This window comes from Ooceraea biroi, chromosome 11 (genome assembly GCF_003672135.1).
Source record: "Ooceraea biroi isolate clonal line C1 chromosome 11, Obir_v5.4, whole genome shotgun sequence".
Lineage (NCBI taxonomy): Eukaryota > Metazoa > Arthropoda > Insecta > Hymenoptera > Formicidae > Ooceraea > Ooceraea biroi.
The window spans coordinates 1,819,289-1,835,290 of record NC_039516.1 but is presented as its reverse complement, the minus strand read 5'-3'; the positions used below and the strand labels follow the sequence as shown (position 1 = coordinate 1,835,290).

The window sequence follows — 16,002 nt, the reverse complement described above, 5'->3', positions numbered from 1 at the left end:
CGGAGCGATGGCGGCGGAAGAACGGTGGACGTCGGGAGGAAGAACGGAAGAGGGAGAAAGACAGCATGGAGACGCACGAGGAACGGGAGCAACGAGCAAAGAGAGGAGCGAGGAAGAAAAATTCGGAGCGGGTGTAAAGCGGCGGTGGAGCTGCGCGGAGCGGTGCGACGCGGTACAGCGCGGAGCGAAGCGCGCAAAGCCGAAGCGCGGGGACGGAAGGCGGTAGCGGCGGCGGCGGCGGCGGTGGCGGCGGAAAAGGCAGAAGGCCTCGAGGAAGGAGGAGGCTGACTGATCGCCACCGGAGTAGAGGAGAGAGAGCACTGAGCCTGCGCGGAATCCCCGGGCGGGCGCGGGCAGTGCCACCGGAGGCCCGGCGGTTTCAGAGCTTCGCCCGGGACGACGAACCGCGGACGAGCCGAGTGCGGGAAACCCGGTCGCGTTTCGCAGCGCTACCGACCGTTCCGCACCAGTACCGAGTGTTCCGTACAACAGAGGGGTACAACCGCGGGGTAAAAAAAGGGGGGGGCGCCGATCGACGGACGTAGGCAGACGTAGCGGATCCGCTTCATGACCTTGGTGTGCGCGTGACACATTTCGCGATATAAACGTGATATAAAAAAGATCGGCACCCTTTCCGGGTCGGGTGCACGGGGTACGGCGAATCCCGCGCGCGAGGCCACCCGGACGCTGATAACTCGGCCCTCGGTTCGCCGCTTCCGTTCGGTGAGGTATCCGCGCGAGTATCCAACGACGAGATAATGTGATACCATAAGTGTCAGAAGGAGGGAAAGAAAGGAAGAGAGAAAGAGAGCGAGGAACATAGATATCGGTGGGTGCACAACGCGAACGCAACGAGGAGGAGGTTGCAACGAGAGGGTTGCAACGACGAGTAAACGCGGGAGTATGCGTGAATCCTGGTAGCACCGGCGGCCGCTGGAGGATGATGAACGGGACGATGACGGAGGATAATTAAAAGGGGGAACGCCGCGGGGAAGGTGCGTCAAGGGTGTTCCATGAGATGTCAGTGGACCTGTTGTCGGGGACAGTTACGTCGTCGTCGTCGTCGTCGTTCTTGTCGTCGTGATCATCATGAGGAGGTCCCCCTACGTCAACTACTACGTCCTGTGCCTCGTATGCTGGATCCTACTAGGCATTACTGGTAAGAGCTTGATACGCGCGCCGGGTCGCGCGGCGACGGCGATGCAAAAGTTACCCCGAAGCGTACATTCTCGTCGTTCGCGTGACCGCGATCGTGATTCTTTGCGAAACAGATGGCAGCGTCGAAATGTTGGTCAGGTGCGCCACAGCAGATTGGGGCTGCAAGAGGAAGACGCTGTCGGGAGGGGGTGGGTTTTCCATTGTTCAGTGATGCTCGGGGAAGCTCGACACGCATGTTTGTACCTGCAGGCAGGGTTCAAGTGATCGAGCCGTCGATGGATCCGTCGCACGGATTGCGGGGAGGCGGGACGCCGTGAAACTTGTGCCGCGGATGGATCGATGAGATTTTGGGGTGTAGCAATACGTTGCATACGTCTCCTCCTCACCCTCCTCTCGCGCGTCAGCATGCATCCGTCCGCGGACGCGCTGATTCGTGCGCGTTCTTCCCGCTGAATTCGTGCGAACACGGTGGATCCGACGAGGAGTTCTTGGGGATACAGGATGACGCGAGAACAGATAACAGAAAAAGGATGGAAGACGACCGAGGGGGGGGAGGGGACATACAACCTCCGGTCCCGGTCCAGGACCGTATCTAGCGCCACCCTTGTTTGTCGCGCCGCAGCATTGTGTCTCCCTCCACTCAACCCTCTCTCTCTCTCTCTTTCTTTCTTTCGTTCTCTCTCTCTCTTTCTTTCTTTCGTTCTCTCTCTCTCTCTCTCTCTCTGTCTGTCTCTCCCTCGCTCTCTCGACATGCTTCCCTTTTCGTCCGCTTCTCTTACGCCCGTCGCTGTGGGATCAGCGTGTCGTCTCGATGATTCCGTCATTGGGGTGACGAAGACGAGGGAGGAGAGGAACGACGGCTCCGCGTCACCCCCTTTTCTCCGCCGTGGCGTCGTTCAGGAACGTGTCTATCGATTTCATCTCGTGCGGCTGCATCACCGCGATGCGGTCGTGTTTTAAAGCCCGCTCGTGAAACGGGAGCATCACGACGTCGTTCCGGAGAATGCGTTCAGGATTTACGCGTCGTGTGTCGCCAGTATGTATTATTTACGGACAGCCTGGCTATTACCGGTAGACAGTAGGTTGCACAAGAAAGTCGGCGACATTTGCGCCTCTTCTTTCAACGTGAACTCGATCGAGTTTTTCTTCGGAAAGGGCAAGCTTTCTTAGACCGCTCGCGGAGCGACGAGCTCGCGAACCGATTCTTCTTCATCGAATTCAGCTCGCTTCTGATTTCGGGAGAGTCACTTTAGTCTCAACCATGAAAAATAATCTTCCCTTTTGCAGCAGAACTGAGCAGAGCGCTTTATCTCGATGGAGAGAACGAAGGAAACCAACCGTGTATGGAATTAGTTTCAGAAAGTCAGCGATTTTTTCCATCTCGATCGAATGAGCGATCGCGCGAGCGTGCTACTCTGTTAAGCGTTTAACAGCACGGCGTGATTACTCGCGAAGAAATATCCGACGCGCTACAGGCCGCTTAAGGGACGACCTCGCTCGCAAGCCTGGCTCTCCAACGAGGCGCGATCAATTCTGGGAGCAACGGAGCGCGAGCGGAAAATCTGAAGCGCCGATAAAATCGGATTATCACCGTGGAGCTTGCTGGCGTCCGTAGCCGCGTTGAAAACCCATCGACTGGTCGCTACGATGCAATCGGTTCGCGCAGCCAGTTAGTTGAATAATTTACCCAGAGGATCTGCTTTCCGAGGGCACGTAGCTCAGAACGCCAATCGAAAGTACGCTAATTGTTCTCGACTACGAGGAGTTGCTACGGGGAGTTCGCAGGCCTGCTAATGGCGGGATTATTGCGGCATCGCCTGGCCGATGCATTATACACTTTCGACCCGCAGTATTCTCGCTTGTACAGGTATATACATCGCGGTACACACATATACAGACACCTACAAGATGTATGCGGCTCTGTACGACCGCCGATTATACTTCACCGGTGATTAACCGTGGGCCGCTCCATTCGTTCCCCGGAAATGGAGAAGTTCGACGCTGCCTCTGGCGACTGCCGTAACTCTGGCTTCTACTACTACTACTGCCTCGAGAAGCCACCCCGTGTATGAGCGGAATACTCGTACTCGGGGTGAATATTACGTGAAATTTTGGTTGCGTAAGATGAACTTGTGACGCAACTTTGATAACGGAAGTCGCTGGACACAATCCTTCGCTGAAGGATTACGATATCTGACAAGATGAGAAACTTTGTTTATCCGGCAGCTGCTTTATTCACGGCGCGTTTTATATTTATTTCAAAGTATAGATTAAGCGTGGACGGGAAAAGATTATCGCAAGTGTCTATAAACGTTCGTGCCTGTAATCTTGCCGGTATATCATACGGAAGGAGATTAAAACGATCCCGCACGTCATGAGAGTATTTCAATATAGGGCCGCTGGATGAGGGTTATTATAAAATCACGTCACGTCGGCGTCGGAAGTAATCTTTCAGAGGCCCGAAAACGAGGATTTACGCGGCAGTTTAGTGTACGAGAACATCGTAAAACTGCACGGGCACGCGTACACGTCGTTCTGATAAAGTGGCAAAGGAAACAGCAACCCTCCTCGGACGCGCAGCTCGACTATCTCGCTTCCTCTTTCTTTCTTTCTTTCTTTCTTTCCGCACGTCGGACAGCAACTTCGTCTCTCGGGAAATATACGATTTTAGGCTCTCGCCTTCTGTTTCTGGGAAAATTTACTTCTTCCTATTCGCTTCGCCTCTTGCGATCACGTTCTATCACGCTCGATTAGAACGGCGGCGAGACGCATCGAGGAGAGACACCTTCGCGACCCACTGTTGCGTGAAGTGGAATAGATTTACAAAGTAAATTCCATGGATTCCACCATGATAGTTTTCATTCCTTGATAGATTCTTCGGGCGGATGTTGCTCCCGCGGTTCTTACTCACGGGATTTCCGTTTCATCCGCGATGCTTGACGAAATTGCGTTTTGATGGACAATGAAGACCGAACCGATCCTATTCCATCCTTCCCGCTCAATCGAAATAACGTTTTATGCTCTCTGAATGGTATACGACCTATTTCTTTTCAACGCTTAAATAATGCAGGCCGGAGAGGATATCGTGTCGCCGTCCGGCTTTACAGCTTTCAACGGAATCTCCGGGACGAACGTGATTTCCGCGCACCCTCCGGGAATTACGACGCGGGGGTGCGCGGCGCGATCCGACTTACAAAACATCGACATGAATAATGTACCTGGCTGGTCTGGTCGACCTGGTCGTCATCGCATTTACGTCCAGCGCCTCGGCGATAACCCTTTCGATTTCTCGCTAACGAGTTTGCTGCAAATTACCACGTCACGAGATCACGCATATTTCACGTCGATAATGCCCCGCCGTGAATAAAATACGGCATTACCTTTCCCCTTACGAGTGTCTCCCTTGCTCGATTTAATCTCGAGATAAATGTGACTATTACGCACCCCTGTAGAACTATCGCGACCTTTGCGTATCTCGATTCGCTGCACGTCGACATGAGAAATATATGCGTTCTGGAACAGCATTGGACGACATAGGACGGCAATGGTTTGGCGAGCGCTATTTGTGCCCTCTTTCGCGGTAAACAAATGATCCCAACTCGCGGGGGTGAGGGCATAATCGTGGCGGCTGGGGGCTACGCGTGCGCGCAGATTTTACGTCACTCAAGATCGCGCTAGGAGAATCGACTGGATGCAGGTGAAGGACCGGCAGCAACCACCCCGTTTCGGCACGGGCCCGTATCTCCGGCACATATTCGACAATACGACACTCGTCGTCGCGCGCTGATTGCCAATCCCCGCGCCATTCCCACGAAAATGTGTCGCCCGGATGGATTCGTCGTCGAAATCACGAGGATACAGACGCGGCGTTTCCAGGAGACGTGTTTCCGCCGTCCCGGGACAGAGGAAGGCGTTTCCGTAACGACCTATCGCGAGTGACGACCGAAATCACCCTCATCGATCGCTCTTGAGCATTGAACGGATCGTGAGAGAAAAAGATCCGAACAACGACAGCAAAATGGTTTCTCGTCTCGAAAGAGGATTCTGGAGATAAAATAAACTCGAGGGACGTTGAATTTTTTCGATTTCAATCTTGCAACTTCTGTGTCTCTTCTCCTGGAACTTTTCGTTTGCGAGTAAGAGGGAAGTTTGCTCGACGTTAAGTGGAAAAAAAATCGAGGGGAATTCTTGTTGTTTACTTTGGCTCGGTGATTGCCCGGCAAGATTAATTTATGATGCACTGCTCCGTATTTAGCTTGACTGGAAACAATAATTAGCGCCGTTGCAGCGTTTATGATTTTCTTGCGCATAAGTAGAACAATCGATGCGCGATAAGCCGGGTCGCGCGGAGCGAGACTTGCATCGCGTACAGGCGATTTCATATTTACCCCTTATCACGTAGCGGTTATCGCGCGGGTGATCTTAATTAAGTGTAATTATCGCCCAGCTTTGTTGTTTGTCAAAGTTTCGGTGAATCGCGATAGTGCGACGACACATGCTCCCGCGTCTTGTGCAAGTCTAGCGGCCGCAAGAAATTAATAATGTTGTCCGCAAGCAGGGCTCCGCTAATTAGCCAGATGGCAGATCCCGTTTAATCAACAGAATAAAGCAAGCCGTGAGAATAAAACAGCTCCACCGCTGGAGGATGCCGTTTCGCCGAGTCGTAGCGGGAAGATATTCCAACCGTTTCAAGCTTCCGCAGACGTGGTTTAATGCGGCTAATTTGGAGTCTTAAGAGCAGCCTAATTGCCGTACAATTAAAATACTCTTCCCTGCAGGTCTCGGGGGATCGTTCTTCACCCTCGGTCTGGCAGATACTCCGATTATGGTTACCATAATGGTCGCGTAAATCCGGACGCGGCGGCTGCGGGATTCCACGCGGTACCGATCGAACATCAGATCAGGATGTGGCGTCGTCAAGGTCGTTGGAACGACGCCCATCTCTCTCTCTCTCTCTCTCTCTCTCTCTCTCTCTCTCTCTCTCTCTCTCTCTCTCTCTCTCTCGCGCCGAATACTGATCCACCTTTAGATTTCCCGGATCAGAATCCCCGGGATTAGTATCCATTTCCCTCGGGCACGGCGCCCTGGCGGGATCTCCGCGATAGGATTTACTCTGAATAGCACGGGCGGACAGTCGGGACGACGCACGAATGCGGAATCGTTCCTCCTTTCGCAGCTCCGGTCCGGCTTTATTTATTATTCCATTGCGACGCTGACATCGCTGGCCCCATGTTAATTTGCCGCATAACGTGCCGACGCGATGCGAGAAAGGTGCATGAATGTTTTAAGGATGCACCGTTGGCGAAAACCACCCCCGGCAAAAGAATATAGTATTCTCCGGCGCTCTTCCGCATTGCGCCTGCCTCCCCCCCGCGTTTCGCTCTGCCATGTGTTTCGCACGTTAATGATGTCGTTGTTATGCACGCGAGACGATCTTCCGGCATCTTCTTTCAGGGGTGAGTACGAGATCTCATTCGTTGGTGAAGAGGTTCGACGGGATTTACACGGGGCCTTACTTCGACTCGAACACCCCGACGAATATCACGGCGCAGCTGGGCACTCACGCTTACTTACCGTGCAAAGTGCGGCAACTTGGTAACAAATCAGTAAGTTATCGATATAACGTCAGTGAGAGCTCGACGTAAAAAGAGTTGCAAGCGCTAAAATCAAAAATCTTCAGAAAATAGAAATAGAAAAGTGAAAAGACTGGAATATAGAATCGACGATTTTTCTATGATACTGAATACAGAATGAGCGCAATTATATCATCTTGGCGCTTGCAACAATTTTTATGTTATGTTTATCTTGCATTAGCCTTATATTAGCTTTATATTAGCATGGAATCTTACGTGCAGGTAACGTGACTTCACGCGTATCAGTCGTCATCGTGCCTTCGAATTGAGACCTAATTTGTCCTTGTCATATCGGCCGCCGCATCTTTGATAGGAGCGTGCCTTACGTTACGTGTATTGACAGTTTGATTTATTAACGAGCTTATTTGTCAGGTACTGACGCATAACAGCCGAATACTTGCTTGACAGCTGTGACAATAGGATTCTGTTCGAAGCATGATAACGATGACAGTAAGAACAACGATAAATTATCATAATCAAGACGCGTACGAACTACACAAAGGAAAGAACCTCGTTCTCGTTTCTCCTAGATAGCATTCCGTCGCCCACGTACAGGCATTTCCTATTTATTTACACGCAAATGTGTGCCTGGCTATTCCACAGATTCATTTATTTCATTGTTAGTCGCTTTCGGTATCGATTATTCTGCCTACCAATGGTAAACACCTACGCGTATTACAAGTCCGTGGACGACGTCTAATAATTAATACGTTTCAGCCGCTGTCACGAGAAACTCACCCCATTACCCCCATGACTGATAACTATCCGTGAGAGATAACTACCCCACGTGTCTAGTCGCTATTAAATCGTCCTGCGCGCGCGATCGCTACCTTCATCAGATCAATTTACCACGCTAATGAAACGCCAATCTGCTAATGATCCGCATTTCATCCGGCCTTGCTGCGCCCGCTGCCGTAACGCGTCGTCGTAAAATCGGTAACTGGAGACCGCCGGAAAAGAGGGCGGTTTTGCGCGAAGCGAGACACTCTCGGGCGCATAATAAAATTCCCGTTGGCACGCAGACACCCCCGAGTACCCCTCCGAGTATCCCTCGTTAACAAACTCCTCCGACGTGTACGCAGGCGTGCTCGTACCCCCGGTGTACACGGTGTATGCCTGTCGCCCTGCTGGCACGCGTTCGACGACTAAGTATCCGGTAACACGCGACTCTCGTATAATCCTGGGCGTACCTTAAGGGCCTGCGGCCACTATCTCGATCCTTATCGGCTGGCGAATTAAATGTATTCACCTCGCCTTCTTTCGACAACGCGCGCACCGCCATCCGTTGTCGCGCGTCCATCTAGATCTCGACGCTAGTGCTCCCTCTTGCCGCACTTGATGGCCGTCCGGTTCGATGAACGATAAATTAAGTACGCGACGAGAACGGAAGATTGATCGTCCGGAATCGGGACCGACCCGAATATAGCCCTTCTTATTTTTTCTTCTCTTATCCTGCTGTCGTGCCCTTATGCTCAGCGAGCTTTTTCCGCGCTTCCCACAGACTTTTTCCGCCACTCATGACGTCCATTCGGTTACTCGAGTTGCAGCTCGTGATGGTTCGATGAACAGGCTGATACGATTACAACAATAAAAACGAATCCCAATTACATTTCTTTGAAATTCTTGGAAACGTTTATTTGCAAAGGTCGCCTGGATCAGAAGAAGGGACTCGCATATCCTCTCGGTGGACAGAACCATGTTCATTCCGGACGAAAGGTTCCAAGCGATCTCCGGGGAGGCGGACATGTGGACGCTTCAGGTGAAATATGTTCAAGCGCGCGACGAAGGCGAGTACGAGTGCCAAATCTCGACCGATCCGAAGAAAAGTCACATCATCAAGCTCAACATCGTCGGTGAGTCGCGGCAGTGATCAGGACTGATCATTTGGATGAAGAAGAAGAAATATACCGACAGAAAAACATCTAATAACAAACTTCATGCTCTTCTTCATGCGTTGCAGTGCCAAAGATCGAGATCTTGGGGGACCGCGACATGTACGTGAAGACCGGAAGCACAGTCGCGATACGATGCGTGATAAAGCAGTCCCTCGAGGGTCCGTTCTACGTCTTCTGGTACCACGAGGGCGATCGCGTTCTGAACTACCAGCTGGCCAAGATCGACATTCAGACGAAGCGGATCGATCAAGACACGGTGAGCAGCCTAGTGATCCACAATGCGAGACGAGAGGACTCGGGTAACTATACTTGCAGCCCGAGCAACCTGGACAGCGCGAGCGTGCAGCTGCATGTGCTAAACGGTGAGTGAAGCAGTTTGTCAGTTTGGCAAACAGAAGAGTTTGCGGAGAGTAAAATTACACAGCCGGTTCTACGTTTTATTTCTCTTTCCAAGTGTGAACTTTTACATGCATAATTGTATAACTGTCGGGAAAATTGTTAAATTGAATTTAACGTATGCTCGAGGGAACTTGTTGCAGAAAATATGTTTTGTTCATGTTATGTGATGGACTACACACATAAATGTTAAAATAGTACGCGGACTACTATTCCTCTTTACTGTTCCGTTTCACTAGAGATGCAAATATGTCCAACGATTTTCTAGGAGAACATCCCGCCGCGATACAGAGGGGCATCAGTTCAGCGCCGGGCGGCTGTCCCACTCTATGGTGGTTGGCTGGCGTAGTGACACTGTACTCGAGTCACGGCAGCCGCCTGTTCGTCCTCCTTCTTCTGATCCTTATGGTTCTCTACTCGAAAAATCCATCTTACTTTGCGACAGAACGATAATCAGGCAAGACCGGAGGATGGTATACGCGTATAATCGATTATCTCCTGCTACGAGACCCCGACTACCTCGAGAGAAGAGATCCTCGACGTTGCGGACCGATTTCCAGAGATCAGTGACAAAAAGGACGAGGGTGGAAAGGATTAGGAACACAGAGAGGGTAATACGATCGAGAAAAAAGGAAAGAAAGAGGAAGAGAGATCGAAGAAGAGAATAATGATCCCGGAGGTAGTTTTTTCTCCGTGCGCGCGCAAAGTAAGAGTTGGAGGTTGATCTCGACTATCGAGACAGACAGTGATCCGGCCGTTAGAAATTAGGAATTAGTTAATTATATGAATTCTTGTTAAATTGCTGCGGCAGACCCTGGAGCGCTAGACAAGCCACGAAATTTTTGACGTTGTCGAAAATATAAATTAGGCCGGGCTCGAAACAGCGGGTGGTACGCGTGATGAACGCGTGTACAAGTGAAAGCTCTCAACGAAAGCAAAAACGTCAGGCAAATCAATAATTTCATGTAAAACTATCCATTGTGTGAATTTAACATTTTCTTAGAAATTTTATCTAAACGAAATCTCGTAAAGAATCTCGTTCCTATTGACGAATTAAATGGCGCGGCACATTAATAATTTCGCGTTTGCTCGAGCGTGGTCCTCCGAAGGTACGCGTACTTCCCGTCTGTTAGCCCGGCGAGGTAGAAATCTACGAAATCTCAAAAGAGAAGCGCCCTGAAAGCGATCGCGACCGCGAGATCTTGTCGCGAGGGCGTTGGGTGCTTTCGTAGCGTCCGATAGAGGAACAAGAAGGCGATAACGTGACGAGAAATGTAGGTAGACGAGAAAAGGGAGCGAAGAAATGGAGGAGGGAAGTTGCAGGGAAAAGACGTCGACGGCAATGAGAAAAGGGCAAAGAAACTTCGTCCGCGCCGCTCGAACAGAATTGAAACTTGTTCGATGAATTTTCGGAATGCGATGTGATTAATTATATTCGATAGCGACTGATTATAACAAGCGTGTCTATACTCGACGTCTACCGTGTCCGATCCGGGATCGTCCTGAGACCGAGGGCTCTCGACCGTCGTCCCTTGGACGACTCGTCGATACGCGCCAAAGCGAATCTAGAATCCTTTTTAAATTTAGTTTATCGATCGGCGGGTTGGTTCTGCGATTGCTTCAAGATGAAATCTGAGAGAAGAAAAGACCAAAGCGATCCGATTGAAGAGTAAAATTATCGTTATTGTTAATAATACTCTTAATAATACAGCGATGGTAACATGTGCGGTAATATTTGAGAAAATAAGTCATATCAAGCCACCTCTTTGTCATATCAAATTCATAGTCGCGATATTTTGGTACTGTCAGCAGCCAGACTCGGAATAAATATGATCGGGACAAACCACGTACCATTAATTCAAAACGGGCGGTTTGCTGTCCGAAGTGAATCGATCGGGACTAAAGCGGGACAAGATATCGCGATGAAAATACTCACTGCCTCTATAAATATTTAAACTACCGTTCACACACATACACGTACGCAGGCGACGAGCGTCTCAAGACGATCCGCGAGGAAAATTTTGGTATTTAAAGCGCATTGAGTATACACACGCCGATCAAAATGTATCATACGTCCGTGCATGCATAGACTGATTCACCGCGACGTGGGCCGCGCGGATCGATACATCATCCACAGATTTATGCTCATTCGTCGTCTCGCGATCTCGTGGGAGTATCGCGTTTTTCTAGAAAATTTGAAGTTACTTTAGGAATGTACCGGTAAATTTCCACGCTCGTTCCTCGAAACTTCTCCGAAATGTACACGGAGCGACTGCATCTCGCCTCACGTTCGTTCGCGATATCTGTTTTATATGAAATTTATAAGCGCACGTATAGAGCGTGACACAGAAACTTCATGCGCGTATTCTGCAAATTCCATTTCGATTCTTCTTCAATGGTTCAAGGGATTCCTTCTTCACGAACCGTCGAACGTTTTACCGTTATGGACGACTGACAATAGACGAGTATCTTCGACGCATACCTTTTCGATAATAACACCGCGTATTCCCACGAGATGTTCTGGCCCGCGGCGTGCCGTCTCTGAGCATGATCGGTTGTATAATTTAGCGGACGAGCGTACGGCTTTCCGGCGGGCGCTCGCGCGCCCCCGCGAATTTGCTTTCTTCGCAAGTACTAGAGAAATACACTGTTTTTTATAATATTATAATATATAAATAAATATATATATAAATATATATACAAACGAACAGAAATATATATATATGTATATGTGTACGCGCGCAAATACGTTGCACATGGGTGTTGAATATTGAACAAGTTTCAGCTCGCACGAACGGGGGGCGCATATAAAGCGAATAGGGCGTACGGTTCTTTCGTTGAGAAATTTTTAGGGAAAAAGTCCTGGGAGAGACGTGCACACGGATGATGCGAAGAGCTGATGCAGAAGAAAGAGAGGAAAAGGAAAGGAAAGAGAGGAGAAAGAGTTACACCGTGAGACACGAGGACAGCGGCAGGAGACGAACGATTCGTTAGAATATCTACGATTCATGTGATTGTAAATATATAGCATATAAATAACGTAACGTTAATTAACGATATGCCGTACGTGTTACACTACAGAAACAAGAAAAAAATAAACTAAATAACGTTACTGTGTAATTTTTCGGATCGTAAAACACGCATTGGAATGGGTCTGGCCGCCCGTGCTAACCGGCTCGGGAATCATGCAATCGGTATCAGAAGACGGGGCGGAAGTGGAGGATCTCTCACCGACGGGAAACGCCGCGTACACGTATACGATACTCTCTTAAGAACGAAATTCGCCCCAAGGTCCTCATCCCGACGAGCACTCGCCACCCGGACATCCGGTGGTTGACGTGCGGAAAGCGGAAGCGCGATTTTCGTGCGTCGTCCGGACACATCCGGCGGAAGGTGTGATCCCTGACGCGATCGGATCGTCGTGAGGGCTCATCGGGAAATTCGCGAAACGATCAGATGTGGAGAAAGAGAAAGAGAGAGAGCGCAGAGCACCGATGTGCACGCTTTTCCAAGGCGCGTCGGTGCGTTCGAGTATGGACGAAGCAGAGCGCGCGCGTTTTTTTTTTCTTTGCCGTGAGCGCGCTCGTGGATAGCACGGGCCGGCCACACGCGATTAGATGTAAACTAATTAACGCCCTAGCGTAAGAGAAGTAACGGACATAAAAATGCAGATATATTGTCGGACGTAATAGCCGGGTGGGTCGAATGTGCGCGAACGACTGCGTGCTGCGCGACTCGAATGCGAACGTACGTGAGCTTGGAGCTTAAGCTGTTTCGTGTGTCCTGTTTTGCGCGAGAGCGACGAAAAGACTGAAAGAAAACGACGTGAGTGAGAGAGAGAGAGAGAGAGAGAGAGAGAGAAAGAGAAAGAGAAAGAGAGGGAAAACGAGCAAGTGAGAAAGAAAGAGAGATAGGGAGAGAGAATGAGACAAAATAAGCACCCACACATCTACACATATATACGTATACGTACACGCCAGACAGGCATGCACTCATACACACGCACACATACGTACACCGGAAGAAGTTCGTTGGACTGACGTGTATCAAGGCGTTGGTCGAATGACACATTTTAAGATAAAAAAGGTCGATCGGGGACGTAGTATCTTCTTATATCGTTTCCGTCGTTTCTTCTTCCCGCGCCTCGCGAGGCCGCTCCTACTGCCAATGATACGGATGAAAAGGGCTAAAAACAGCCCTCGTGTGAGGCCGTCGCCTCCACCACCATTGCCGCGATTAAATACCATCTCGTCCCCTCTCTTCACGCTCTCTCCCCTTTACGAGGGCCTCCCCCTCGCGGGGTGGAAGAAGGAACGCAATTCTTCGCGCTCGTCCCCGTCGCCTTTTTGCTTCACCGCGGAAAATGATGAGATAACTCAAAGGAGGAAGATACTTAAGACGGAACGGCGAAGCCGCAGTCAAGAAACATCGTCTTAAAATCGAATTCTAACGTCTTAGAGACAACAGCATTGTGAATTTTTGTACGAAAAATCTCTATTGTAGTTCTTAAGTGTCGCCGTACACTTCCTTTGCGTTCGACGTTGCGGGCTTACCAACTAACGTTTACTTGCGTTTCGCAATTTCCGTTTTACCTGTACCCCTTTGCAAGAGCGCAGTCGGGCGACGAAGACCCGCTCACGTCGAGGCCATCCTCTTGCAAGCTCCTCGATCGCTGCGTCGAAAAAAAAAAGAAAAACTCCCGGGCCGTCGCTGTAATCCGTCGTACAGATCATTTCTCGCGTGCCACGTTCGCGGACACGTGGACCAGCGATTAGAAACGATTACAGTCGCGAAGCGGCAGCTTTGATCCCAGCCCAACTTGCTTGTCAGCCCAAGTCCAATCCGACGCGAAAGGCGCGCGCGCGCCGATTCCCGAGAGTCACGGTACGAATTTCGGGGTGGAAGTTGTTTCGGGGGTGATGCTTGTGACCGTCCTGACAGTACGTCGATGTGCTCTTACGCGTAGATAAGACAAGTTAGATGTTTCTTCCAGATAGTAGGCTATATGCGAGAGGTCGCGTGCGGACGACCACGACGACCGTGGTCTCTCGTGTCGCGACTGATGAAGAAGGAAGACGAAGAAGCTGATAACGGAAATGGATCTCTATCAGGGTCCGCTGCGAGGATTTCGATTACAGTCCGTGTTACCGCGTGATTCTACTGAACAAAGACTCTTTGTGACAATTCGCCGGAAATCGATGACGTTCTCGGTTCTCGAGAGCGCGAGAGAGCAAGAAGTGGGTCACCGGAAAACGATTTCGAAACGAGCGGTGGAGAACGATATGTTATCGAACTTTTTAAACGAGCACTGAAGATTGTAAATGGTACTATAGTCCTAAGGAAGATGTATGTGATTGTTGATGCGACTCTGATCCTCCATCGCTTTCGTCGCGAGCGACTTGTCTTCAAGTATGATGTAACGAGTCTGATCATGATGACGTGCGAATTTTTGAATTTGAATTTGCTAAAACGAATATCCAGTCGTTTTTTCATCCTCGGTACCCTCGGCCGAGTTGTGGAGGATCGGATGAGCGAATGAAGAGGGTATTTGTCGTCGATCGGCACCTTCGGGACGGCGGATACTTCATTGACGCGTCACCGATGACATTCGCGATGAATGCAAGGTGCAACCATTTGCGGATTATTGCACGCGAGCATTGAAGCTCCCGAACGTACGACTCGAGAGACTCGACGAGCATTACGACTTACGTTATTGACAGAGCGGATCGTTATACGTTCGATCTTTTATAGCAGAGTTACACGCGAGATTTATTTCTGTTACATTGCCGGGCGTACGCGTGAGATCAACATCGTAAATCAGGAGCTTCGATTCCATTGTGCGAGCTATTCAGTTCGACAACGTCCTATTAACGTTGAAGAGAGGTCCCACGTTAACGGGCGTTTCGTTGACGGCACGCAACAGATCACACTTTGTAGTAAGGGGTCTAATTAATCGTTAACGCGACACGTCTGCCGATTCGAACGTTCGACGAAGGTGAATTTTAACGAGGCTGTCCGCGGAAAGGTAGATTAAACTGAGAAATCGAGACAAGAGGCGGGAGGCTGAATTTGTCGAGCGCGCGGATAAGCGGACATCGATTTAAAGTAGGCGTAAGTTAAAGAAAAAAAAAATTAAAAACAGCAAGACACTCTGAAGATATATTCCTCGAAGCGAGCCTCGTCTCATGGATTCGCATCTGTACACCTTAAGCGCTTTAGGGTTTAAAAAAAGAAAGGACTTTAACTCGAATCTACGAGATGATGCCGAGGAAAGCGAAGAATGCTAGAACGAATGAGACGAACCGAGCGAAAGTTTCAGATGCAGTGTACGAGTGAGTGAGTGAGTGAGAGAGAGAGAGAGAATGAGTAAAAGGGAGAGAACGAGAAAGAAACATGAGAGAAAGAAGAAAGCGAGCGATTGAAAGCGAGATAATAAATCAATGTTATACTCATCATTAAAAAAAACCCGGACTCGCAATTTCGAGACACAAATCTTCGTTGAGTCGCCGTTTCTACGCATAAGTTCAGTCTCAGTTTTCGGTAACTGGACGCGACGCGCACCCTCGGCGATCGGTCGCAGCTGTGCGATGTCGTTCTCGAATTTTAGAGAGACAGACATGGGAAAAAGATTTATTACTCGTTTCTCTCTCGATGTTTTACAAGAGCGACGCGCGTAAATGCGATCGACGTTCGCGAACAAACCGCGTCCACGTCCCGGAAGTGCATCTTTACATACGAGTTTCAGCGTTTCCGTTTTTAATTATCGTGGTAAAGCGAGACGAAGAACGGTCCCGCTCTATGTGTGTAAGAACCATAAAGCTTAATAAAAGGAAAAAAAAAACATTATACTATGAACTTACGGGATACCTAATAAAAGTAAGCCAAACCGTTAAGTGCGTACGTTATTTTTCCTCAAAAAC

At 49.7% G+C, this 16,002-nt stretch overlaps 1 protein-coding gene across 1 annotated transcript; it reads left to right on the top strand.

Annotated features, from left to right (window-relative positions):
- The first annotated feature begins 352 nt into the window (after positions 1–352).
- LOC105274480 (zwei Ig domain protein zig-8) lies at positions 353–15,975 on the top strand. The gene is made up of 5 exons (XM_011330650.3): positions 353–1,159; positions 6,613–6,764; positions 8,437–8,644; positions 8,752–9,048; positions 9,351–15,975. The coding sequence occupies exons 1-5, from the start codon at positions 1,090–1,092 to the stop codon at positions 9,533–9,535; spliced, it is 912 nt and encodes a 303-aa protein (XP_011328952.1). The 5' UTR covers positions 353–1,089; the 3' UTR covers positions 9,536–15,975.
- The last annotated feature ends 27 nt before the right edge of the window (positions 15,976–16,002 follow it).

What these genes read in the sequence shown, in the direction of transcription:
- LOC105274480 (XM_011330650.3), top strand. Translation starts at nt 1,090, where the DNA reads ATGAGGAGGTCCCCCTACGTCAACTACTACGTCCTGTGCCTCGTATGC. An exon ending in GATCCTACTAGGCATTACTG is followed by an intron (nt 1,160 to 6,612) that starts GTAAGAGCTTGA and finishes ATCTTCTTTCAG; the next exon opens with GGGTGAGTACGAGATCTCAT. An exon ending in GCAGCTGCATGTGCTAAACG is followed by an intron (nt 9,049 to 9,350) that starts GTGAGTGAAGCA and finishes ACGATTTTCTAG; the next exon opens with GAGAACATCCCGCCGCGATA.